The sequence below is a fragment of the Buteo buteo genome, chromosome 18 (genome assembly GCF_964188355.1).
Source record: "Buteo buteo chromosome 18, bButBut1.hap1.1, whole genome shotgun sequence".
In the NCBI taxonomy this organism is placed as follows: Eukaryota; Metazoa; Chordata; class Aves; order Accipitriformes; family Accipitridae; genus Buteo; species Buteo buteo.
Genome location: NC_134188.1, coordinates 18,614,165 through 18,640,334, shown reverse-complemented (window position 1 = coordinate 18,640,334; position 26,170 = coordinate 18,614,165). Strand labels below are relative to the sequence as shown.

At 44.2% G+C, this 26,170-nt stretch overlaps 1 protein-coding gene across 3 annotated transcripts in view; it reads left to right on the top strand.

The window, feature by feature from the left end:
* Positions 1-11,277: 11,277 nt before the first annotated feature.
* HEPHL1 (hephaestin like 1) overlaps positions 11,278-26,170 on the top strand; it is a 35,784-nt gene continuing 20,891 nt past the window's right edge. Inside the window, exons 1-5 of one of the 3 annotated variants that reach the window (XM_075050089.1) lie at positions 11,278-11,513; positions 20,844-21,088; positions 21,844-22,056; positions 23,874-24,053; positions 25,058-25,312. In XM_075050089.1, the coding sequence (XP_074906190.1) occupies positions 11,344-11,513; positions 20,844-21,088; positions 21,844-22,056; positions 23,874-24,053; positions 25,058-25,312 (1,063 nt within the window). In that variant the 5' untranslated portion in view covers positions 11,278-11,343. Of the gene's footprint in view, positions 11,514-20,843; positions 21,089-21,843; positions 22,057-22,131; positions 22,219-23,873; positions 24,054-25,057; positions 25,313-26,170 lie in introns of those variants that run through there. The other 2 variants (XM_075050091.1, XM_075050090.1) reach the window with 2 other exon arrangements.

The window sequence follows — 26,170 nt, the reverse complement described above, 5'->3', positions numbered from 1 at the left end:
TAAAAAATAACTTTGAATAATTGAGTGGTGCAGGTTGTGGTGCTTATATTAAGAATATATATGAGTGTGAAGAGGTAGAATGGAAGTTGTTCTAGACCATGTTTGAAATAGGCTCTCCCCATTCTTTGAGGGTATATTCACTGGACAGTACTGTCACACACAGCTGGTCCTAACACACAGCCTATGCTAGTCATGCCCTTCACAGCGACAGCAGCTCGAGTGTCACGTGGATGGATCTTTCCTTCTTTTCTATTTTACCTATTTTTCCAATTTTTTTTCCTTCTTTTTTTCCCCTTGTCTCTCCTTTTTATGCATAACCCCCTTTCCTACATACTTAGAGTCTCCCCTCCCTGAGGTGACGTCCTGCTGAGCACAGGTTTCCCCCTCCGATGGCAGCACACACTTCATTGCCTCTGGGACACAAGTGCCACTTCCAAGGGAGAGGCCTTTGGGAATAAACCCCATGGTTATCAGTGAGTCTGTGAGCCTGGAGCGCCCCAAGGTTGCACAGCCAACGCTCTGTAGAAGCACCTTCTGGAATGAGGGGGAATGGTGCTGAAAAAAACACCCAGCAAGATCTTTCCATCTAGCAAAGTATTACCCACTGCTTGCTTGTATGTGTCTATGCTCATCTGATTTATCGCAAAGCTCATTTTATTTAATTACCTGAGTGTTTTGTCCAGGGACAGCACCGTGCCAGCCCCACTGTTTTCTAAAATGGCAATGAACCATGACCTGTGGCCAAGGGTTGTTTGTGCTCCTAACACAGAACAACGCTGTCACTATCCAATATTAAAATAATTAGAGGTTTGTGCTTTCATTTTGCTGGTTTCGTGCAACACTTCTTTCTGGTTTTGGCTGAAACGCATTTCTCATCCCTGTGTTTTGTCGCTGGGGTTTGTCCAAGTATGTGTTCAGTGTGCAGGTGAATTAGGAGCTAAAAGCAGTACCCACTGGAAAATGCCCCTATTTACCTGACCAAATGGGAGAAATGTTACTTCTTCTGGTGACCCTTCTCCTCCCTTCCTAACTTGCCCTGAACTGCCCTGGGTCTCTCAGAAAACCTTCAGTAATGAAGACTAAATATTGGGAATATACTGAAGAAACATGGGTTTTGTCAAAAAACACTCATTGCATTTTTTAGAGCTGTTTGACATCGTCAGGAGGGAGGGTTTCTGTAGTCCAGGGTGGTGGTTTTGGTCAGACTGAGACATGTGGCTTGGCCAGGTAACCTGTGAGAGATTAAAAACTCCCGTGTGAGGCTGAGGCACCTGGAGCAGCGACTCCCACCAGAATGAAAGCGGAGGGCAACAGCCGAGAGGTTAGAAGCGATCATTAAGTGTTTTGTTATTGCAAGGGGGACCATCCTCTCGGTTTTGTGCCAAAAGGAAAAAAAAAAGGAAAATCAATACTAGTTGTGTGTGCATAGCTGTAATGTTTCAAACAAGTACATGAGGCCAGGTTTGTAGCCAGAATTACTGCTTGCTAGTAAAAGTACTTACTACTTACTTTGCCTGTACTGGAGAAACTGATATATGTGGAAAAACTGGATAAGCCTTGGAAATACAGCTGATCTTCAGATCCTGAGGTCTGTTTGTTTTTCCAGCTGGTGCTGGCTGGTTGAAGAAAGGACAATCCATCCTCTTGCTGACCCTGAAGTTGTTAGTTTGGGCCCACTGTGGAACAGAATAGTATTTTAAATCTCCACATATCTTATTTAGCAGAAAGCCCGAGGCAATTAGGGCAATATTTCCCAAAGTGGGAAGTGCTTTTGGACATTTCTTAGCACTGCTTGCGTTTCTGAAAGGGATTCTCTGCTTGCACAGACAACCACGTCACAAAATTTTCCCAGAAATGAAGCAATCTCCATCTTCAAACTGTTTGTACTTTTCCACTCCTATGTCCACTGGAAGGCAGTTTCAAGGCTTTTTTGAGGGTGAGGGGATGTTGAGGCAGGTGGCCTGCAGGCATTTTTGTTTGTGGTCTAAAATTAGGTACCAAAAGGAGACATAATTAAGGGTCCTTTCTGAAAAGGTGTGAACTGTCTGTCTCCATCCTTGGAGATATATCATCTCCACCCTTGAAAATATTCAAAAGCCATCTGAGCATGGTCATGGGCAACCTTCTCCAGATGGCCTTGCTTGAGCAGGGGGGTTGGACCAGACCTCTGGAGGTCCCTGCCAACCTCAGCCGCTCTGTGATTGTGTGAAGGCTCTGTGAAGGGCTGTGGTACCTCAGCGAGGGATAGCAGCACGGCGCTGGTGTGGCTCAGGGGCAGCTGCACTGCCTTGGTCCCTGTAGCAGAGCTGACTTGAGTCTGCAGCTCCTCCGTAGCCGGCATGAGGAAGACACCAAAAAACTAGACTTAAAAAGATGAAGAAACTGTCTGGCATATGCTGCTGTCATTCCTCGGTGGTGTAATCCATTCTTTGTATTAAGGTGTGGGCCTCACCTGAGCTGAGGGCAGGACGTGCGTTAACTCTGGGATGATGGCAGGTCTCCAGAGGCCAGGGAGAAAGGCAAGAACCTGGGGAAGTGTTGAGAGGGAAGGTGCTGGGTGGAGACAGGATCATAAAAGAGCTAGGTGAGAGATGAACCCACACGCATTAAAAAAACAAAAACCTGGAGGGCCTCCTCCAGTAGGCACATCTCACCCTGTGCAGCTCTGGGGCTTCGTGCCTGTGTCTTGCCCCACCGGCGGCACAGGGAGGCAATGAAACAGGATGTCTGTGGCCATTAGAGGGAGATTGGTGAGAGCCCAAGGATGAAATGCTGACTTGGAAAGCTGAAGCAGTGCATGGAGGACAGCTGGTTCAGCATTTTAAACCTATTTTTGGTATCCTTAAGATGCTTGTATTACTGTATATAGCTATTATGAGATAAGAATGCACTTCCCTATGAACTGCCAGAAACACTGCTGCCTCTTCCTTGCAAGAACTGCTTTCTGAAAGAGGCTGGGATTCTTTTAAGAGCAGTTTAATAGTTTTATAACAGTGCACGTCTGGTGGGAGCTTGCATCAGGCATCCTCACCCCACGATAATCTCACCAAAAAAATACAGCTGAGGTTGTCCCAAGCCTGTTCACCAGCTGATATTAAATGAACTGGATGCTTTTACTTGGGAAAAAGCAAACAAGAAAACCATTTGGACTCATACAGCAGTCAGAGGAAGGTTCAGCAGTTGCTGCATTCGCCCAGGACATTGCAGATCCAGCTACCACCTCCTTCCACTCATGGGCTGGAACTGCCCCAGAAGGAGGTGAGGGATGCAGATGCCCGACTGCTGGGCTAGCCTGGTACTCCCTGGCCCAGGATCCGCCTCCATGACCTTTCATGCTCTGAAGGAAAGGTAGGATGGCTCAGATCATCACATCTCACCCCAGAGCATCCCAGTCCTGCTACACTGCTGGCCTTGGTCATGCTTCCCACCCCTTCTGCTGAGCCAACGCCAGCCCTTTCGCAGCCACGTGTGAGAGGTTTCAGCATCTGGCTGGGAGCCACTTGGGTTTTTTACTCCTCTATCCATCTGCCTGTCTAGTCAGGCATTAGATAAAGGAACAAATTACTGCGGAGCATCTCATCACTCTATGTAAACTCCTCTGTGGTGTGCACCCAGCCCCTGGCACCTTGGGGAGAATGAAAACTAATTGCGAGAGACTCACTGGGTGCCTGGGAGGGAAGAGGGATGATCCGCCACCAACCCCCTGCTCATCTCCTTCCTGCTGAGCAGCTGATTGACAGCAATCTGTTACCACCAGGAATTTGTCTTACATATCCAAATACTTCAACTTGTTCTTTGAGAATTTTGACTCTTTTCATGAATGAAATATTTTCAGTCCTAATGGCTACAGAGAAAAACTTTAAAGCTTGAACTGCTAAAAAATCAGAGGCCAAATAAGAACTAGCATTTACAATCTGTTGTAAAAACCCTTGCCTTTTTTGGGAGCCTGACTTGTGGTTTTTAAATAACCCAGAACAGTGACACCTGCTTTTTGGCTAACATGGCACTTCTTTTAAAAAGCAACTGTTGCAAAAAACCCCTGTGTGAGGTAAGTCACTACATGCCTTGCTTTTCTTTGAGTCTGTGCTCCTTTCCTTGCTCTTTGTCTGGTTTATCTGGCTGGTAAGATTAGGAGCACTGCAGGGCAGGGAGGGTCCCTGTCTGTGTATTTGCACTGTGTCTTGCCGCTTGTAAAGGAAGCAAGTAATCATCACCCTTGCTGCTTTCATGTCTACTTGCACAATAGAAATAATTAATAGTAATAGCAATGCTTTGCCTATCTGCGGCTCCTTTCATCTGAAGACCTTAAAGTGCTTGACAAACATTAACTAAATTAGCTTCCAAATACCTGGAGAGGGAGTCAGATATAATAATCCCCACTTTGCAGATGAGCACACATGAGGAGAAGCGAAGGCTAACTGAGTGCTTACAGTTAGTCAGCTGAAACCAGCTGAAACCTCCATCCGGGGGGAGGTTGCTCAGCACTTCTGAGGCTCTGGCTGTTTTCTCAGGTGCCCAAAGGTGGGTTTCGATGTCCACTTTTTACTTCCAAAATATACAGACTGTGGACCTGTGTGATCTGCCCCAAGTCCTGCAGGAGCTGGAGAAAGCATTTCAGGCACCGTGATTCATGAAGTTTCCCATTCGGACTACTAACCTGGCCTGGGAAAGGAGGAAGCTCTGCTGACACCACGTTGGCATCACTGCGAGCAGGCAAAGCCAGGGTCACTCTGTCTGAGTTAGTCCTGATTTCAGAAATGCAAGCGGACTCCGATGCAGAAACAGTCCTGCTCGGACCCAGGGGTGGTGCAGCCACATTTGCACCATGCTGCCTTTCACTTCGTAACCCTTTTTGGGGAGGCATCTGCATCTGAGTTGGCAAATTTGCTCAGTCTTGTATGCATGGTGCGGGCTTACCAAGCTGCATCCCTGCCACAGTGTTCACAAGCCCTTAGTTGCAAAGAAAGATGCCAAGAGCCCTGATCCAACTCTGGGGTCTTAAACCACAGTTATCTTGTCTCCTGCATGTCTCTGTTAAACTTAGGGTGCTCTGCACCTCCAGCAGGGGTAAGGACAGACTGGGCAAGAGCTGGGCAGAAGAGAGAAGAAATTTTCAGTAGGGACTATGTAAGATTCAGCACTAACTCAGAATGATAGAACAAAGGCAAATGATGTTTTGGAAGACCACAGCAAGCTCTTAAAGGTGATAACTGGGTTGGTGGAAGGGAGAGAGGGTTTTTTCCATAGACTGTGGAATTTCTAATTCTGTATAAATTATTTTCCTTTTTAATACTAGACCTGAAAGGTTTCCATTTCAGGAATGACACTCTGGCCGTAACATAGGCTTCTTCAAATAGGAAGCAACAGAGTCACCGAAGAGTGATAGGGCTGCTGTTTATTGCAAAACTTCATAGACACAGATGAAAGACTCTAAAAGTGTTGACAGTCATCTGCAGATCCCATAAATCACATCATTTCACTGTGGGTAATCATCCAGGCTTCCACAAGGTCATGACATTTTCCCCACTTTCTCCTTTTCAGGCAGAGAAACTGGACAGAAGAAGTTGTCTGGACAGCAGGTAATTTCTGTTAGCTCCTCCACCGCACACAACACCCTCCCATTTAATCAGCAGACCCCAAGCAAAGTGTCATGCCTGCTGGGAATTTGCAGGTTTATAACACTCCTGGGGATGGCTTGCCTGGCAGAGGTGAGTTTGGAACAGTTTGGAAGGCACTTGTGCAGATGCAATCACATCACTTCTTTCTTTTCTTCCCGCAATGCTTGATACCTTCCTTTCTGCCACCTGCTTTAAATAGCCCTGGTTAGTTTTCCAGTGCTGGTGTTTCTTACCACGACTCCCCTATTTGCCCATAGAGAAAATGGGGCAATGATCTCATAGGAGGAAAACGAAAGGGCCACATTTCTTCTAGAGTAAGTAAGTAGGTCAGTGCCATGAGACGTGATGGAAGCGGATCCCATGATGCCCACGGGGCGGCTGGAGGAGGCTGGGCAGGCAGTGGAGCTGCTCAGGGGAGAGCTGAGGTGCACCTTGGCGCTGGCCCTCCTGCCAGCAGGCAGCAGAGGTGGGTATGAAAGGGTTTCGCCACGCAGCTGGGTCACAGCATCACTCCCGCACCGAGTGAAAGTCCAGCGAGACCCTGGTCTCCAGCAGCCCCCTGCTCAGAGGGAAGGTGGTGGGGCAGGAGGGCTGCCCCTTGCTTCCAGCCCTGGATGGGGAGCCAGGAGACTGGGCTGCCTTCCTGCGCAAGCGCCTGGAAGTTACCTAACCTTTCTCTTTCCTCATTTGTATAATAGGGTTAATAAACATGCTCTGCCCCACAGTGATGACATAAAGTTAAGCTCTTTCATGTTAGGTGCTACAATGCGCAGCACCATAGAAACCCATAAATAAGGTACCTTGAAGTTCTGTCGAGGTATTAGCCTTGTTTTAACAGTGCAGATATTACATGAGTTACTACACGCAAGAAGCTTCTCTTAATTAGGATCAAAACTTCCTTTTTTTAGCTTTGTTTTAATGGCTTTTGAGGCTGAACACATTTCACTTGCCCAGCCTATTTGGCAATTTATTATAATCTCTTCAAACTTGCAGCTCCTTTCAGTACACTGTTAAATGCTTTCTTTCTCATTATTGCAATATTCAAATTGCAATATTACAATCTTCAAATGTAAGTAGTTTTTTTTCTGATGTATAATTAGTTTCTCTAAAGTCTAAATTCAGATACGGCATTGTCCTTTGTTGTTGGTGTGGCAGATGATACAGGATTTGGCTCAAACCCCTGATGGAAAAGAAAGGATCTGTGGGCTGTTTCTGGTACAACAGGAGACCACTTTTCCATTTCACACTTTGGCTCAAGATTTGCCCACAACCGGTAACGTACCAAAGTGGCTGTTGTGCAAGGAGAGTGTCTGCACAGAGATGTACAGAGAAAATCTTTCTGCCCTAATGATCTCCAAACAACCATTGTGGTAAGTGTCCAACTGTGACCCCGAGCTGGGTGCATGGACTGAGCCCAAATGGCTGGAGGGCAACGCCAGGGAGCCATGCGGGCTCTGAAGTGGGAAACTGCAGGGCTGGGTTCAGTCTCCGTCCTGCCACAAAGACTTCTGGGCAGATGTGAGTCAGAGCCACACTGGGCCACCTGTAATATGGGCTACAGCTGCCCTTCTAATATCCTCACTGATCACAGATCCTTGTTACTCTTGGAGTTTCAGCAGCTTTTTTGTCTTTCTGCCTCCAACAGTTTCAGTGCTCAGACTTTAAGTACTCCTGGGAAGTGCTGCACGTGCCAAGGAAGCCTTTCTCACCAAAGTGCTATCCAGAATTGCAAGGAGAAGTAGTGGATGTCTTGGAGGGCAGATGGCTTTTGAGCTTTCCAACCTGCCAGTGTGAACTCAAAAGATTTAGATAATTTGGATACACCTTCTGTGACTATCCAAGGCTATAACATGAGGTTTACCTTCTGCTCACTACTAGTGCAACTCAAAAAATGATTAGAAAGTGCAATAGAAATTGTTTTTCACAGATGTACTATGAGGCTTTTGTATTTAATATGTGTTCACGGCTGGAGAGTGTGGGAAAACTGATGAAGGGGGAGGATGGCTTGGTTAAAAGAGTGGTGTGAAACTTGGGAGGGTATAACTCAGTTCCCAGCTTTACCACAGGCACTCTTTGTCAGCTTGGGATGGTCACTACAGGCACAGCTCCAGGTTTGGTGGCAATACCTGCTGAGGGTAATCTTATGCTGGAAACAGACTAATTCCCCAACCTGGATTGCAATGCAGACACAAACCAACATAGCAGAAGGACCAGGAAAGGAATGTCTATGAATGGAAACTCTACTGCTGTCAAGAAGAAGCAGAGGGAACAAGGTAGTCAATCTGCTTGAACATCAATTCATCATCTGGTCAATGGAGAATGCAAGCTAGGTTTCGGTAGTAGGCAGTCTGAATAAAGTGCTCATCTCCAAACTCATGTCACCTAATTTCAAGGAACTGCAGAAGATCAGCACATCCAGCATCTTTTTGCATTGACCTTTTGGCCATTGCCATGTTAACTTAGGTATTCTAGTTAATTCACTAACATTAGTTGGCACAATTCTGGGCTTTAGTGGATTAATTTAAGCTAATTATCGCAATCATTCCTGATGTACTTAAAACAAAGCTCCATTGGTGATGTTTCAGGGCTCATTCGCAAACTGGTACTCAAGATGTTCATCCTTCAGACCTATGAACATTGCTCCTCATTACAAAACCTCGAAACCCAGCCATGCACTAATTTTAGAAAGTCTCAGAGCAACCAGTATCCAACTCTTTTACTGAAAGGATCCTGAACAAAGTGACAAACTTAATCCCATTACCTCACTGCCGGAGGGGAGCTTCCCAGAAATTTTCCTGATGCAAAGGCAAAACAGCTATTCTTTCATCTTTTTCTGAGTCATGTCCACAGCACCTCTCTGGAATGTAAATGTGCCTGGGTTTAATGATGTGACAAGGTAATTAAGTGTTAATGTGTGGGTGCAAAGGGTATACAAGTTGCCAGATCTAGTAAATGCTGAAGCCAAGCTAAGGCGTTTACCAGACTTACAACACATTGCTGATATAAGGTGCTAATGCCCACACATTATTCCTGTTACAGAAATAATTTTTACAGTAATAGACAAAGAAATTAACTTTGCATTTGAATTTTGAATAGTTATTCTAACAAGAGAGCAAACAGGACCCAATCTTGGGCGCATGAGAAGCAATAGAAAAAGTAGGACATAGCACTATTATTATTTAAATTACTATAGTGCAGTCAGGTGCCAGCTCAGAATTGGACACTCCCCCTTCCTATTCCCCATTAGCTCAATGCGCTTGGGATATATGACTCCACATATATAGAGTTTTATGTTAAACACATAACAGAATTCTTTAGTTACAAAAAAGCAAACAGACAGGTCAGAACTGTCTGGATGAAATTGGCCCTATACCTGGTCTTTAAATATCTCTAATGCCAAGCAAATGGCTGATTTAAGCAATTCAACTCTACACAATCTCATTCAAAGTGCATGTTACCCTCTAAATAAACATATTTCCTATTCAAATGCAAAACCCTTACTACTTTATGACAATGAATATTTGCATAACAGGCACCCAGTTCTGTAAAGTCAGGTGCTTGAGTGACAGGAGATGAAGTTTGTAGCTTGCCTGGGCGAGCTACTCTGGGCAATAGAAGTATTCACTGCAGGAGGCTGCAGGGTCCCAGGCCCTGTGTAAAGACCACAGTGGGATCCTGCTAACCTCCAAGTGTCACCTTGGCCTTTTCACAGCTTCATAGCCCACCAGCTGGCCTGTCAGTCCCACCACAGTTGCATGTTTGATAGCTATGCCACCGGCTGGCAAAGCCTCTGTCTGTCCTGTAGTCATTGACTTTTCTTTTGCTTTCTAGTTATGCCTTTTAGAATCACAGTACTGTTGGTTGGCATCATTTGAGTAACCAAGTGACACAACAAAGCAGTGGAAAAGGAAGATGATTTTTAAGTATCGGTATTTTGAAAGAGAGGGTATAGATTGACAGGCCAAGAGGTTGGGCAGCGTGTGGTTTGCAGCAGAGCAACGAAGAGATGAGCAAGGTCTTCAAGGTTATTAGGAAGTGTGTGGGTGCCGCTTCTGAGGATCAGGACGTCTGTTTGTACAACATCTGTGTTGTCCTATCACTTCTCCTTCTCGTTGTTCATCAATTAACTGACTTGAGATAATGAACATCAGCATCTACCAGAGAGAAGCTTACAGCTGAGGGACTCTTGCTTTTACAACTATGTTAAGCTGGTGATTTGTAATTGTCTGACTGTATCCTTACCCACGTATACTGGGCTTTCAGTCCTCGTAGCTAAAGAGATGCAAAGCATAGCCTAAAGAAACCGAAAGCTTCTTCAGTAAGATACTCTGTGTGCCTGTGTGCCTTCTCTCTTAACTTAGATGAGACCTACTGTGGTCCAGGTGGCTGGAGGCTGGGCTGCTGTGAACTTCACCTGCTTTTTGAGTTATTCTCTGTGTGACTTCAGAGACATCTGCACACCAGTGATGGAGAGAGGCGTTCAGCACAGCTGACCGTACGTGTAGCCGTCGCTGTCTCATGCCAGAGGGTGAACCTCACCCGACTGCCACGTAAAATCACATTCACATCACTGAGGTAGGTCTTGACTGACGACATCAAACCCATGGTTACCAAATTCATTTGTGAAGCCTCTTGCACCCCTAGCCATGAGTAACCATTAGCTTCAACGGGAAGAGCTCAGAGGTTCTGGAGCTGAAAGGGGAATTTCACAACTATTAAAGCTCGCAATGAGTCTTAGGAGTAATGCTGTATTCCAGAACTGCAATTATTTCTGTCTTTAGTTGGTTAAAAATTAGTAAGAGAGCAGTATGATTTTGCAAAGTGTCTTGCCAACTAGGTGATTTTTGGGGGGATGTTTCCTAAGTGGTTTAGAATATCCTATCAAGTCATAATTCTATAGGTTTACACTTGGCTTTGCCAAGATGGTAACAGAGACGTCGTCTTAGAGGAAGTTAAGCTATAAAGGGAGGGACTGAGTTTCTAGAGAGCTACGTGGGCACGTTAATTACCAAGGTTAATAAAAGGGTGATCTTTGTGTGCCTCAATTCTTAGTTGTCCAAATGGAAAGACTTTACAAAGGCTCTAATTTCCAGAAATGTTTGTAAAAAGTGACTACATTTTGGGCACTCTAAAACTGAATGTATTCAGATCACTTGCAATCTTAATAAATGGGTCAGAAAATCCTTGAAATTGGAGAGGTACAGACAAATTCTTTCTCTCTGCCTGATAACGCTGGATTATAACCTAGTGTCATGTCATTGAAAAAACCCAGTGAAGGCAGCAAGATGTTAACTTTAGAAATCTCGGACATGATAAAGCAGTTAAAATAAAAATAAATCTTAAAAAAATTTTAACAGGTATGGCAAAAACACCCCCCCCCCCCGCCCCAATTTGCCACACCACCTAGTCTGGAAAAAGGAGGACAAAAAAGCATCCAAACTTCCAAAAAACCACCAACTGGCTCTAGCCTGGACAGGTAAATGAGCAATTTATGCATTCACCGAAGGATTGGCAAAGGTCCTGCCATGACAGCAACCTCCTCCCTAGCCCTGCTCTGCATAGCCGGCCTCTCTACCTATCCCAGTCCTAACCTGCTGAAAAGGAGGAGCTTTGCTCTGTCCATTCCTTATTTATAACTTGTCAAGAGCTGGGAGGGAGGGGTGAGCTCTCTGTTGTGCATCCTGCTGCTGCCTGCCCGCTGCCAGCCTCGCAATCACAACTACAAATGCCTCCCGCGCAGCGTGGTGGCTGCCTTTGCGCTCTTGGGTTCCTCTGGCTGTTTGCGGTGGTGGAAGCAAAGACCAGAACCTACTACCTCGGGATTGTGGAAGAGAACTGGGACTATGCACCGTCTGGGAAAAATCTGATCACGGGACAAAACCTCTTGGAGGACAAGTAAGTCACTGGGGGCTCTGATAAACTGGAGATGCATTGACAGCTCCAAAGAAAATTGACTAATGTGGTTAATGTTGCTGTGAACATCTTAAGATGGTCTTTTTCTTGTTTTTCTTCTGACAATGTTGTCATAGGCGGGATTTCAGCTTCAAGGCGAGAGTAGACTTTGCTTGACTTCTCTTCCATCGTGGTTGATTAAGCAAAGTGATAGTCAGTATTTGAAGGACACATAAAGGAACTGATATCTGTCCAAAAAGTGTCAGGTACTGGGCTTAAAATCCCCTGTGTGTGCTTCATGGAGAGGCAGGTATTTCTGGGACTTGTCCAAAGGCAAACTGCAACTTTGCCATAATCAAGCACAGCTCTTTGCGATAAGACATAGAAGTCTGTTTAACTGGCAAAAGATAGTAAGTTTTCTCCCCGTGAGACAATAAAAGCTGGGGAGCTTGGTATGACATTGTAAAATTCAGATGTTTATAGTACCTACAAATGAGATACAAGCAGGTGGTCCATATATCCCTGCAATATATGCAACCATGGAGACCTATTAGGAAATTAGGATTTAGGATTTAAGATTTAGGAAATCTATTTAGATAAGTGCTTAAAAATACAAGAGCAAATGGTCACACTGAAGTCCTGGTGATCACCTGTGCTGAAACTGGAGTTCGTAGGTAAGCGCGGTGATGAATTGTGCCTCGGCCAGTGGAAAACAGGCATCCGTTCTCGTGCCTGCACTGCTGGGGTTGGCTGTGCGTCCCTCCCACACCAGAAGAGCTGGCCTGGACATTGGACAGGGATGGCAAAGACCCTTGGTGCCTCTCTACAGCGTGGGCTTCAAGTGTGTATGGGAATATTTTTAAGATTTTATTGATATCTTTAACGCCCTAGAGATAGTTTGGGGGTCCTTCCTCTGAGTCTAGGCTTGGGGTTGGGGTGGGAGCTGTGAGGGAGTGAGGAGATCCTGGTGTCCATACCAGGTCTGGAGGCACATTGGGAGCTGAATGCTGTGTCCCAGGAGTTAGAAATGGAAACGTCCTTTCTGACTTTTCAGGAAATCCCAAGCAATGGTGGACTTTTCTCTAGTGGCCAGTAATTTCAGAATCACTCTCAGCTGGATTTCATAAAGGAAATTATTTTGCCACAAGCAGGAGGCAAGAAAGAATTTTATTTTTCAACACAAATTTGTGCTTATGCTCTTAGCAACTAGAGGTTCCAGATAGCATCCAAGTCAATAGGCATTTGCTTAATAGGTAGAATTCAGGGTAATAGTTTGTTCCCAGCCCATGAAAACAAGCTTTGCTGGAAAGGTTATTCTTCAGTTGTGTTAAACTCTTGAATTTCTCACTTACCTACCCTTTTTAGCAGAGGGTAACTTTCTCCAATCCTTAAACTGGAAGACCTCTCACTAAAAATAGTTCATCTTTAAGTGAAGGGCAGCTACTTGTAAATCCACATCAGTACTACTGAAAGATTGGAATCTGTTCTGTAAATTGTACTTTTAAGGCTGTCTGCACTTTGTGCTCCCTGAACGTCAAGTGGCACATTTACTTTAAAGTCTGTGACATAAATGTGATGCCTTTTACACGGCACGACAGGGAGGGAAGATAGCTTATGTCTTCAGTCATCGCTGTAATGTAATAATTACAGAATGTTAATTCCAAAGGGTTTACCCACAGAGGATTTTAATGTAGACTATACGTTCAAAGCTGGGGAGATGTTTGCGATGAACTCCCTACGTGCAGAATAATAAAGTGATTCTTGTAACTAGTTAACTCCATTTCCAAACTGTATTGAGTTGAGCCAGAATAAAGTGCTGTATTCTGGAATAATAGCGTGTCTGTGTAAGCATGTGGACTAAATAGTGAACCAGTAATAGCTGTTTTGACTATTTAGCTCTTTAGAATAACCTCTAATGTGAATTTAAAGCATTATACTAATGGACTACTTTTCAGCTAATTAATTGGTTCCTATGGATATTACCAAAAACATAGTTCCATAAACAAAGTTTAAGGATCACTTCTTAGGCAGGGACAGGAATGCATTTTGAGCCAGCTGTGTTCTGCAAGCAGCAACGCTCTGGCTCTCCAAGCCTAGCACTTCTCACCTTGTGATGCATCCTCATGGCACCCATCTGATGGGGCACTATCCCGGTTTTATTGATAGAGAAGTGAAGATAAAGAGGTTGCAGACAAACTGATTATCTTTAAAAAGAGTCAGTGCATATACATAAAGGAATGCTCCCTTTGATTCCAGCTAGCCCACAGAGATGTAATCAAAACCACTTATTCTTCACCACTTAATAAAACTGCTGAATTAGCAAGAGTGTAATGGAAAGTGTTACGTTACCTGGATCAGAGAGTGAGATTTAAAAGATGATTTTCAAAGTTGCTGTGCCAAAGTCAATAATACCTTCCTCAGCCTTTAGTTTTTAGCAGTAAAGAGGAGAAAGGAGACCTCGGTAGCTGAGGCATGGGGCTAGAAATCAGGTGAGCTGGTTCTGGCACAAGGCAGAGCTACGCTGCTCAGTTCCCGCTGTGCTGGTGCTGAGTGAGCTGCCTCCCCAGCCAGGAGCCGTCGAGCTGCATCAGCACCTCCCTGGGTGTGAGCTGAAAAGGCTGCCTCTCGTCAGAGGTGATTAACCCAAATGCAGCCCTGTGTTAACATAACTATTCTGCTTGGAGGTTAATTTTTATTATGCCTTGTGTTGCTGCAGTGCTCAAGGGCCAGCCTACTGCTTGCACAGAGCAAGGATCTTGCTGTGCATCAGTGCTTCTGATGTAAAGAGAGTAATGAGGCTGTCACCTCTGCCGTTTGTCTTGTCTACTTCAAGGCTCAAGCTGTTCCACTATTTCTCATCTTTGGGAATGTTATGAATGAAATCAAGACATTTCACTCTTGGTCCTCCCTTTGAAAATTAAGCTGACATTTTCTGAAGCAGACAGAACTTTGGAAATCACAGATCCACATTATGGTCACTGAGTATAGGTGAGCTGGGAAGGTGTTGAACATCCCCTCCCACCTGATATAACTGGTAAAAGAGTTGACATCATTAAACCATGGTGGACTGGACACACAGGGTGCAAGGTGCTGTCAGTGCTGCTGGACGTGCTGCAGATCCCAGTGAGATTTTGTGGGTTAGGGCATGAATATTGCTGCAGTAGGAGGGTGAGCTCAGACATTGCCTTCTACCTTTAATGGTCACACAGGCAACAGCCTTTTGAGAGAAAAATACCTAGCTGTTGTGGCTTGACATACATCAGTCTTTCCCTCCCTGCTGTGGCTCAGCCCTCAGGGTTATAGTTTGGTTGATAATCCGTTTGAATTAATTTGGTACTAGTTGATATGATGGACACTTAAATCTTGCTCTGCTGGTGGTAGATGTTATTAAGTTTAGCCTGATGTAACAGCTTATCCCTTCTCTTTAGGCCACCAATCCTACATTTATCTGGGCCAAGTCTTGCACCCACCAACACTAACGGGTGTTTTTTGTTACCGCAGCATCAAACACAGTTTGTGCAATGTGCCTATGAGGAGATCCCACCCAGGTAAATGACAGTGAAACTATCGTCACAGCTGCTAAACTAATGGCGAAGTCATCACATGGCCAAATGACCCAATTGCATCAGTGGAGATGATAATTGTGGGAAGGGTTAACATCAAAAGGGCATTTGAGGTAAAATCCTGGCTCTAACGAAGCCTGAGAAGAGTTTGGTATTGACTTCAGGGGAAGCAGAAGTTTATTCTAGGAGAGAAACCATTATAGTCACACTTAACCAGTGACACCTCAGAACTTTGCCTAAGATTTTATGGGTTGGATTGACCTCTTCTGTGGCTCGCGTGGGTGAGAAAAGGCCTAAAACATCCTTCAAGGACATTGTGTCTCTCTCTTTTGAGGACACACACTTTGTTGTTTGATGCTTGTGGTCAGGGAACTGTCTACAAATGTGAGCTGGCACCACTGGTCCCCCTCCCTTGGCCATTCCTCTAGCACAGACATTGCGTTGGCCTTAGCACAGGAGTCACGGTTTGGCAGAGGGTTACCCTGAACAGGTTACATGACCCAGGGGTTAAAATGATTGGGGCATGAAGCCATGGCCACTGTCCTGGCTTACTCCAGCCACAGGAAAAATGGGGAACTCTGAGGAAAAAAAACCTGTTATAAACCCAGCCACAGAGTGTGTGAAGAGGGTAGAGAGTAAGGAAGGTTTTACCACCAACAGATTTTAGGGAACAAACCCATAAAGATAGTTCTTTAAATGGTTATCTGCGTAAAATCTATGGGACTTTAGTGGAACAATGGTAATAAAAGAAAGTTTGCATTTGCCTACAGTTGCACCCAGGAATGTACAGTGGCTATTGGGCATGTTAACAGCAGAAGAAAATTTGGGACTCTACGTCTGGTAGTTATTCAAAGTGCTGATTTTTCAGTAGTGATTACAGTGGCCAACGAACTCAGCAGGCTTTGAAATTGTATCAGTGAGGGATCTGGCTACAGTCTACTGAGAAGCTGTTTGCTTGGCCAAGCACAATGTGTAGCTCTTTCCTTTTCTTAGTGCACACTGTATTATAGTACTCATGCAAGCACCTCTTGAAAAAAATAACCTGTTGGGTTGTAGCTCTGTTTCTTAAGATCAAAGGTAACATAAACACAGTAAAAATGTTGGCAAAATACTTTTTCTGTGTGATAAAAGAAACAGGTGTAGAAACTATACTTAATTTATGGTCCTACCCTAACTCATGGTCCTACCCTGAGAAGGCAGGCTATCTGCATGTCTAGTCTTGATTTGAAGTAGAATCTACATGACACTCTTGTTTTACTCTTTCTCTTATTTGGAAGAGTCATAGTGCTCATCATTGCAGGGAGATGGATGTCTATAATTATGTTAATACTTATTTTTTAAGGAATTAGAGTTAATTCCCTATTAATAGCTCCCTGTCCCACTCATGTGCATTGCCAAATTTTCTTGGAGCTTAAGAACTGCTGAGAGTGGTCAACTGGCAAAATGAAATCAGGCACAGAAATAAAGACAGGATTTGCATGGTTTTCTCAGTCTGAAGAAGGCTTCTTAGGCTGTGATTCACAAGCCTGCTTACCTCTATATGTAACCTCAAGACTGGTCTGACTGTAGGAGATGAACGAGGGAATTTAGGAAGCTTGCGTGGGTACAGCTCCAGAGGATGGAGTATTCCCCTTTCCTGTAAGAATTGGGACTGACTGATCATCACGACTTTCTGCACATGAATTGCAGGTTGACAACTGAGTAGGAGGGAGATAGCCAAGATTTAGAAGAGCAGCTTTTGCAACTGCACAAGACCAGAAAGATGGAAGAGGTTCAGGCAGCCATATCACAAAGCCACCAGGAGGATGAAGTCTGAAGTGAGCAGGGGAGCGTGAAGAAGCAGGGAGAAGATTTGTCTTCTTGTGACAAGAGAGAAATGACAGATAGGAGCCATTTTGGCAGACGTTGCCCCGTAGAATGGGCACATTGAGACGACTGGAAGAAAGAGCAAAGGCAGATTCAGAGAATTGGATGTGGTAAACCATTGCAGCATTTGGAGAAGCCACTGCTGCAATAACATATTGGAAAGTCAGTGGGTGGGAAAGAATGAAACAGGAGGTGCAGCTGAAGGGGATGTTTAACGCAGTGACTGAAAATGTGAAGTGTTTCCCAAGGAAGCTGATGCCATCAAAAGAAGACAGGGAACGGTGTTTGAGAACTATTGTAAAAGACAGGAGATGAAAGGTCAGCAGGACACTGTCCTGCAGCTGAGAAAATCTCAGAGGGACTATGGAGATGGGTGGTAAGGAACTGCAGGGTGGGAGATGTGCTGGTACAACTGGCACTGGCAGCACTGAGAAGCTCTCACTGAAAGAAAGAAGAGGGACAGGGGGCAAAACTCTGTGTCCCTTTGATGGAGCAGCAGGGGCTGTGGCACTGACCCTGTGCCAGCTCCCTCGGACACATCTGCTGGCTGCACTGCGGCACTGGGTAGAGGTACCAGTCCCACAGTGTGGCCACATGCCCATGATCCAGGCACCTGGGAGTGCAGAGAAGTCACTCAGACATGCATCCGCTCTATGAGCTTCCTAAGGCTGATAGCACTAGCTCCAGTGTGGGTAGTGGTAGTCTTTCTCCAAAGGACTTTAAGCACTGTAATGTGCAGCACAGCATCACTTGTAAAGAGGCACAGAGGTACCAGCTACTTGCAAGGCTGAAATGGGCACCCAAAATTCCTCCTGGATGAAATGGGGCAGCCTCGACATCTAGACTGGGACTCACAACCACCAGTGTGCTCTGTTCTCGGGTACTGAGGGCAACCAAAAGGACTTGCTGAAAATACGTGTCTCTATACAGGTAGAAGAACTGGGCTCTACCCCTCCCAGACAGAAGGAGGAGTGAGGTTGAAGTGCCTGCACTCCAAGAAACTCCCAAACATCAGGGCATTTTGGATTAGGAAACTCTTCTGCCCTTTGCGGAGCGAGGATCTAGAAGGAAAGGAAGCTGTGAAAGAGCCTGAGTCTGTAACGCAACAGCAAGGGCATCCGTGACATGTAGGATTTGTCTCCCAGAGTTGATTGGTTGTTTTCTTTTGGACAATGGTTAAACAAAACCCATAATTAACCAGGGCCAAGAGGCCAGTTTGCTCCTTTCATGCTGTAATCCCTTTCTGGCTCCATGACACTAGCGTTGCTTGATGCCCTGCACGGAAGAGCATCAGCTGCGTTGTGACTGGCTGCAGCTGATGCCCATTGCACTGACAGGGGGCTCTAGCTCTGAAAGGGGGGAGGATTTGAATAGACCTTGTTTTAGAAAGCTAGCGCTAAAAAGACCTCTTTTCCTGACTCATAGATAACTTAAAGAAGGAGAGAGGCACAGATCTAGCCAACAGAGATGCTACAGCATGGCTTTAGGCACGGAGAAAATATCTGGTGCCTAAACCTACAGGGTTTTCTCAGGGTGATTTCTTGAACTTTAATACCTAACTGGATTTTGGGATCCCTGATCTATGCATTTAAAGGAGTTAGGCTCATGTCAAGCATTTGAAAAAGCCTGATCAAAAGAAGTGCATTTTTCTGGGGTGAAGTTCTCCTGCAGGTGAGGCAGCGTATCCCAGGGGTGTGAAGTTATGGGAGAGTGTGCAATGTTGTCTGGCCAGAAAGCCAAGGGCATAAGGGCACTGTCATCATGGGGAAAGCACGGTGCCAAGGCAACACCTCATTTAAAATATTTGGTGGCTGATGGAAATGGAAAAAATTCTGCTGAAAAATATCTTCTGAAAATAAGTACTTTCTGAACCCCCCCCCTTTTATTTTTTCCTAGAGAAAGTTTCTTATAAACCATTTTTAAAATCAATTTATAATTTGAATTAGGGCATAGCCACATGAATACAGTGCCATGAGGTAAGGAAGCACGTGCATTTACACTGCACTACTACTGACACCACTTACTACTCTGTGGTAAGGGCTCTTGTAGGAGCTCTTCCCCCCAGGCAGTGGAAGGTATCTTCTCAGTCAGCGTGGTGTGACTTGCCAGGTCTTGCTGTGCACACAGACAGTTACTGCAGACCTGCTAATTCACTGAAAATCCAGACTTCTTGGCAACTCATTCCTTAACCACGCTTTTGGGGTGTATTTATCTGATACGCATTATTCTGTGAAGAAGCAGACTGAGAAGCTTTGGTCCCTTCGCCTTCATCCTAGCCAACTGTTTCTGCCACAACAGTAGCATTGGCAACATTTTCATTTGTGCCAAAATAGCTCTTGGCTTGTTATAAAGCACATTTTTCAAATGAAGAAGCGTTCTTTTTGGAGGCTTTTATATCTGGATCACTTCAGGGATCTGGTTTACACAGTGACCACAGAGGTGTAATGACCACAGATGGGGGATGTTGTGAGTTGTGGTGTCAAGCAGAGATGGCTTGAAAAGGGGGAGCAGTGGATCTTATGGTGAAGAAATTATAGCAAAGCATACCTTTCAACTCATGTGACAACCAACACTTAGGTTGCTGGCACTGCACAAAAGCACCTAATTAAAATGGGTTCAAACAGGTGAACCAGCCAGTTACAAAAACTCACTATAAATATGAAATTGCTATATTTCTGCCAGTGGTACTTCATGAAAATTTAGCTCAGCTTTTTAATGAGTTTGTTAGGAAGCACAAAAGTTCAAACAATCTTCAGGGGATGCAAAAGCTCATGGAGCTGTCAACTATAGTGAAATTGGTCATACAGTCCACTGCTGGTTGTGTAGCAAAGGGGTTCATTTCTACCCTTCTTGTGTGGGATATTTAGGGATGAAGAATGTGTACCATACTTGTCAGCTGTAACCTGGAGACAAGTAAAAAAAGATTTTATATCATAACAGATGGGATGAACATGGGTTGCCAGTATGATGTTATACTTAAAAGGGCAAAACTAATTCCCAGTTGTGTAAGAAATATTGACTGGGAGCACCTCTGGCTTTAGCTGGAATATTACTTGCCTATTGTGTGAAGCTCTTGCGTTCAGACTTCAAAAGAGATAGAGAAATATTGGAAAGCTTTCAGAAAAGAGCTTCGGGACAGATTTGTGGCATAAAGAACGTCAGTGTACTTGGTTTGTCCAGAAGAATGGTAGGTGGCAATTTAGTCAATTAATTAAAACTTATGCAAGTGCCTGCACAGAAAAGAACTCTTGATGGTATGTGGCTTCTTTGATCTGAGAGAGGGCTTGATGGGAACCAGTGGCTGGAGTGTGGAGCTAGATGATATTAGACTACAAATGCAGTTCAGGATTTGAAGGGAACAGGTATTTAATAGCTATAGTATGTCAACCACTGACTGTATGCTGTGTTCTCCATCACTTGACGTTGCTATAAAAATAAACTTTGGAATTAGAAATTATGCATTTCATGCAATAAATATTTCATGCTACTCTTCTGGGGTGTCAAACTAGTTGAGTTGATTAGAAACGCTCTTATTGGCTTTTGAAAAAACTTAATTTGGTTTTGTTTTCCTTCTGAACAGTCATGCTTTCAGATATGAGGCTTCAAACCTTCAAAAGAGGGAGAAGCAGCTAAAACTGTACAGAAAGGCCTGAGTGGCTGGTCCTCAAGTGAAGACTGGTAGTTACCATGCTAAAGACCAGAGCTGCAAGCAGGATGACTGTAACTGTACAGAAAAGGGCTTAGACCCTGCTAGGGTCTGTCCAGGTTTACTCCTCAGCTTTTATTCCACCAGCTGTGTGATATGTCCCAGGGAACTATTTATCTGCACTGCAAGCACCAGTTATTTGATCAACTCTTAAAGCAGTTTTTTTGTCTCTAAATTACTTTCCCTTCCCAATACTAGGTTTGCAAGTGTGTATGCGACAAGAGGAGCCAACCGGATAGGACGTGTATACAAAAAGGCTATTTTTAGGCAATTCACAGATGACACTTACTCCCAGGAAATCCCCAAAGCAGCGTGGCTAGGGTTCCTTGGGCCAGTCCTGAAGGCAGAAGAAGAGGATGTCATTATCGTCCATCTAAAAAACTTTGCTTCCCGTCCATACTCTGTGCATCCGCATGGGGTATTCTATGACAAGGACTCTGAAGGTAAATCTGGTTTGCTTTTTCCTCTGGAGTAGCTAATATCATGGCTAAAAGTTTGTCCAAGTATTTATTGTTCTGGCCATTGACATCAGAGGACTTTAGATCACACTGTCATAAACTCATCAGTAATTGCAGCTGATGACTAAAACCAGGAACAGCCTTGTCTCTTAAAACTTTTTGCCACAAACATTCGACGCCTGGGATAAATCCAGTACTGAAACAGGTTAGGTGGGTCTTTTTTCCTGAATTATTTTCCCAAATTATAAGTCACCAAAGCATCTTCCCTCCTTCCTTCTACTTCTAGCCTGTTTGAATGGATGGAGTTCTTGTAAGTAAATGTTGTCCTCTGTATAGGGCTATAACAGGCGTGATTTAGTTTTCAGAATCCCACATCTATGCATGTGTATGAATTTGTCTACATTCATTACTCTCACCAGTTTTCTGTGAGAAGATACACAATGTTAGCTGACAAAATGTGTAGATGGCTGATGAGAGTAAAGAGATGAGGAAAAATTAGAGCCTGTTAACACATTTTTAAATCTTTGTCTACTGATAAATAATGGATTTTAACTCTCAAGATTTTTTCGACATTTTTACCAGAACTTCTGAGTTTTTTCAAAATTTCTCAGTGATTCTGTGTTTGTGAGTGCTACTATTATTTTATAAATCTGTGATAAAATAGAAGAAATTAGACATTTATTTAAGAAAAATAGTTAGGAGCAGGGCTAAAAGCTTCCTTTTTTCTTTTAATGTATTAGGAGCACTTTACCCTGATGGAACCGGCGGTAAAAGCAAAGAGGATGACTTTGTGGTTCCCGGTGGAAATTACACGTACACATGGCCAGTAAGGAAAGATTATTCCCCAACTTTGGCAGACTCAAACTGCTTGACTTGGATTTACCATTCTCACATTGACACACCAAGAGATATTGCATCTGGTTTAATTGGGCCACTGCTGGTTTGTAAAAAAGGTACTGAGCTAGAAACACTGATGAAGCAAGCCCCTCTGCCAAGCTTGGCATCTTAACAGTCATTTTTGCTTACAGGTATAAACATGATGGTCTAGAGTCTATCCCTACATAGCCCATAAAAAGGGGCAAGGAATAGCTGGGCCATTCCAGGAGCATCCCAGGGTAGGTATTGTAGCTCTGGGACAACCCCCTTCTTGCTCCCCCTTGGCTTCACGACAAATTTGCCTCGGCTGGTGGAGGGACTGCAGCATGCTCTGTGGCCAGCCAGTTGTGGCCGAGACCAAAAAATAAGCGTTCCCAAACTGGGATCATTTCAGGACAAGCAAAGGACTCATTGCCCAGGAAGTGAAATTAGGGCTGGGCGGGTGACTTCGGCATTGGCATTTGCATATTTGAAACCCCAGTGTTCTTTGTCATTTTTTCCCCATATGGATTATATATTTATTTTTGCTCACAAGTTGTATATCACAACCATACGGGGATGTGTGCTGAACAGCTGATGTGACAGCCTGTTCTGCGTACTTTATAGCCTGCTAATTTTGTGCTGGAGCCATCAGGGACCACGTACCAGCCCTCTCCACCTTATCATCTGAGCCATTGCCCCTCTCCCCCTGGGCACATGTAACTCTGCCACCTCTTTCCAGCACCTCCCACAGTACAAAATCAGCCCTGATTTCACATACAGAACATATAAGTGAAGCAGGTTTTATATATGAAGAAGAAAAAGACTTAAATGTGGAAAGGATAGGCCTGGTGTCCAGCTTAACTCACACAATTAAAATATCTCAGATTTTTATTCTCCTGGAGAGCCTTTGAAATCTGCAGAACTGCCTGAATGTGTGAAACGGCCAATAAGTATGCAATAATACATGAAGCTAGGAGATAGCACATTCAAAACAATCCCAGCCTGAAAAGGCCAGGTTAACTGCATGTTTGGTCTTGAATTCATCAAGGTGGATATCTGCATGATGCTACTGCTGTCGTCCTTCATCCAACGGTGGTGGGTGGCTCCTTACAGGACTGACAGCAAGGCTCTGGGGCTCCCTCCCATAGGAGACGGGGGAAGCAAAGGTTTTCATGGGTTCAGAGGTAGACTGGACGATTAGATGAAGTGTAAACCTGCCAATGGTTGATAATAGACTACTCAGTATCGCCACTCCTATGGTCTCAGGTTGTTTCCCAAATGGTCACTCAGATAATGGTATTGAACTTAGCCTGAATAGATTATATTCATCCTGCTTTTTTAAATTTAAGTATCTAGTCCTAGGTAATTGTTGAGGCTTCCTCGTTAGTCCGTGGAGAGTGAGCCACATTTAGATGGCCATTCTGAGGGTATGGTTCACCAGTCGCTTCAATGCAACAGAAATGCAGGCTGCCACTTGCCTCTTCTTAATTCCTGGCCAAAAAAAAAAAAAGTCACTGGTTTGTGGCTGGATCAGGCCCATGATCTGGCTCACTGTAAGCACACAGGTGCTAACACTGACTAAAGGGCAGGGTTAGGTGCAGTAGGCCAAAGATGGGGAAAATGGGACCACAGATATTGGCAGGTACTTGCACTTATATCAAATCAAAGAGATCCTGAAATATCAGCTTGGCTTAGACGAGATGAACTGCCTTCTGGAGGCACTCATCTGTTCAAAGGCTGTTGCAGGGGAGCCAAGATGCCTTAGAAGAGCAAAATTAGGTGAGATTCATCCTGCCCTATAGATCATGGGCAGAGCACCATATTTCCTCAAGTGCTCCAAACTTATTGTCACTTTTAAATTCAATCCCCTCCAAGGCTTTTTTTATCACTTTCCTTTTCGTTTGCAATTTAGGAACTGCAGATGAGACCTCAATAGAAGGGACTGGTGCTGCTAACGCTTTTGCCCTGATGTTTAGCATTGTAGATGAAAACTTCAGCTGGTACCTCGATGAGAATATAAACACCTTCTGCTTAGAACCAGCCTCAGTTGACAAAGAGGATGAAGGTTTCCTGACCAGCAACCGAATGCATGGTGAGCAGGACTCTTGAGCAAATGGTGACCTACAGCAGTGACCAGGCTTTTTCATTTCAGTAGGACTTTCTGTCCCTTGCGATGTCTCTCCTTTATCTATGTTAGCAAGGAATGGGTCAGGATGTTGAAGCACTGTGTTGATAAAGAGCCTCTCCCTAAATACAGCACAACACACTACTTTGCAGAAAGGAGATTCGGCTTTCATGCTCAGCTCTGCCACTTGTTTAGCATTTTATCTTGGGCAACAGATTTAAGCCATTTGGTGACTGTTTGACCAGCTGTGAAAAGAGAAGAGTAAACTGCAGAGCACTTTGAGATGTTGTATTGGAAGAGTCCAGCATTTCTCAAAGGGCCTTGTGGATGGTGGGCTGGATGGAACAACCATTCCTGCCCTTCAGAGATCCATTGGCCAATAGTACTTTGTGCCATTTGGAGATCTGGTGCAAGTTAAATCCAAATATTTCTCTGTATTTTGGTTGTTCCATGGAGCTTAGGAACTAAAATATTTTGCAAAATATGAGTTTCATTCTCCCAGCGTCCTGATACATTGTCAGGTGTGGAAGCTGAGCAACAGAGAGCTGACTAGGCTGATTTGACTGATATAATCATTTTCAAATCTAAATTGCTGAAGCCTGGCATATAGTGGTATATTTATGACTCAGAATAGGAGGAAATAGATTTCAGACATGCTAAATAGCTGCAGAACAAGTTAACTTCATTATCAGGCCTTTTTGGTGATGACTTGGCCTTTGCAACATCTTGATATCACCCAGGAAGTTTTTCACAGACCCAACCAGAGAATTTGGGCCATTTGATCATCCAGAGCTGTAAGCTGTGTGTTCAAAATGTTACTCTTCATCAAGGAGCCTGTGAGGGCCTTATTCAGTGTGGACATTCAGACAGTTTCTTTTCTGGGCCAGGAAAGGATCATCCTTAGAAATGGGGTCGGAGGCACTTGGCACTTCTCTTTTACCTCTCATAAAATCTCATACTTTTGTTTTTAGCTATTAATGGTTATATTTATGGCAATCTCCCCGGCTTGGAGATGTGTGCTGACACTTCCATGTCCTGGCACTTGTTTGGCATGGGAAGCGAGATAGATATCCACGCTGCATATTTCTACGGCCACACATTCACTAACAGAGACCAGAGGGCAGATGTCATCGGTCTGTTCCCAGCAACATTCATCACAGCGGAGATGAATCCCGGGAACCCAGGGAGGTGGCTGATAACATGCCAGGTTAATGAGCACTTACGAGGTACGCTGCTATAGATCTCCCTGATCCTTTCAGAAGTTCCAGCCTCTATTAGACTTGCAAAAGAAAATGGAGAGATATTTCCAGGGGAAGCAGGATTTGACACTTTTTTTGTGACTAACTGAACACTTTGGAACTATTTCACCAGATAAACATCATGAATATGAGTTTAGTCACCGGTGGAAATTATACAAGTTGGGCCAAATCTTCAGCTAGTATGAATGACTTAGCTGTGTAATTCATATGAGGAAGGCTTGCTAGACCCAGCGCTGACACCACGCTTTCTATGTAAACCAGAGATTTTGATGAGCAATAAGAGTAGCCTTCATCATCAGTTTTTATTGTAGATAAGTACTTACACATAATGAAAAATCATGCCAGCTGAACACTTCATAGCTTTTTCCTTTGCAGAAATCAGATAAAGATTGGCAGTGTTTTCAGAAACCTTTACGTGAAGGAATTTGACAGTGATGTTGTGATATTTGTGAGGTGCAAAAGCCCAAAAGCACGTATCATAAACTAAGTCTCATGACAGAAGATAGTGTATAATTATCATATCAGAGATGAGTTGGGAGAATTTTTACTGTTACAAACTTGCACGTTGATTTCAGTGGGATTTGCATCGGGCAAAATAGACTTGATTCTGGCAAGCAACAAATCTCTTCAGTGTGGTAATAACCAGCCTCTATTTCAAAAAAAGTCAAGGGGAGATGATGCCATTTTGCACACTTCAGAAGGCACTCTGACCCCCAAAATCATTCTACCACCCTTACCCAGATTAAGGAATTAAGTAAATAAGCCCAGTAAAGAGTGTCATTGAAGTCACTGGGCTTCACCTGTGGCATAAAGTACCACCTTGCA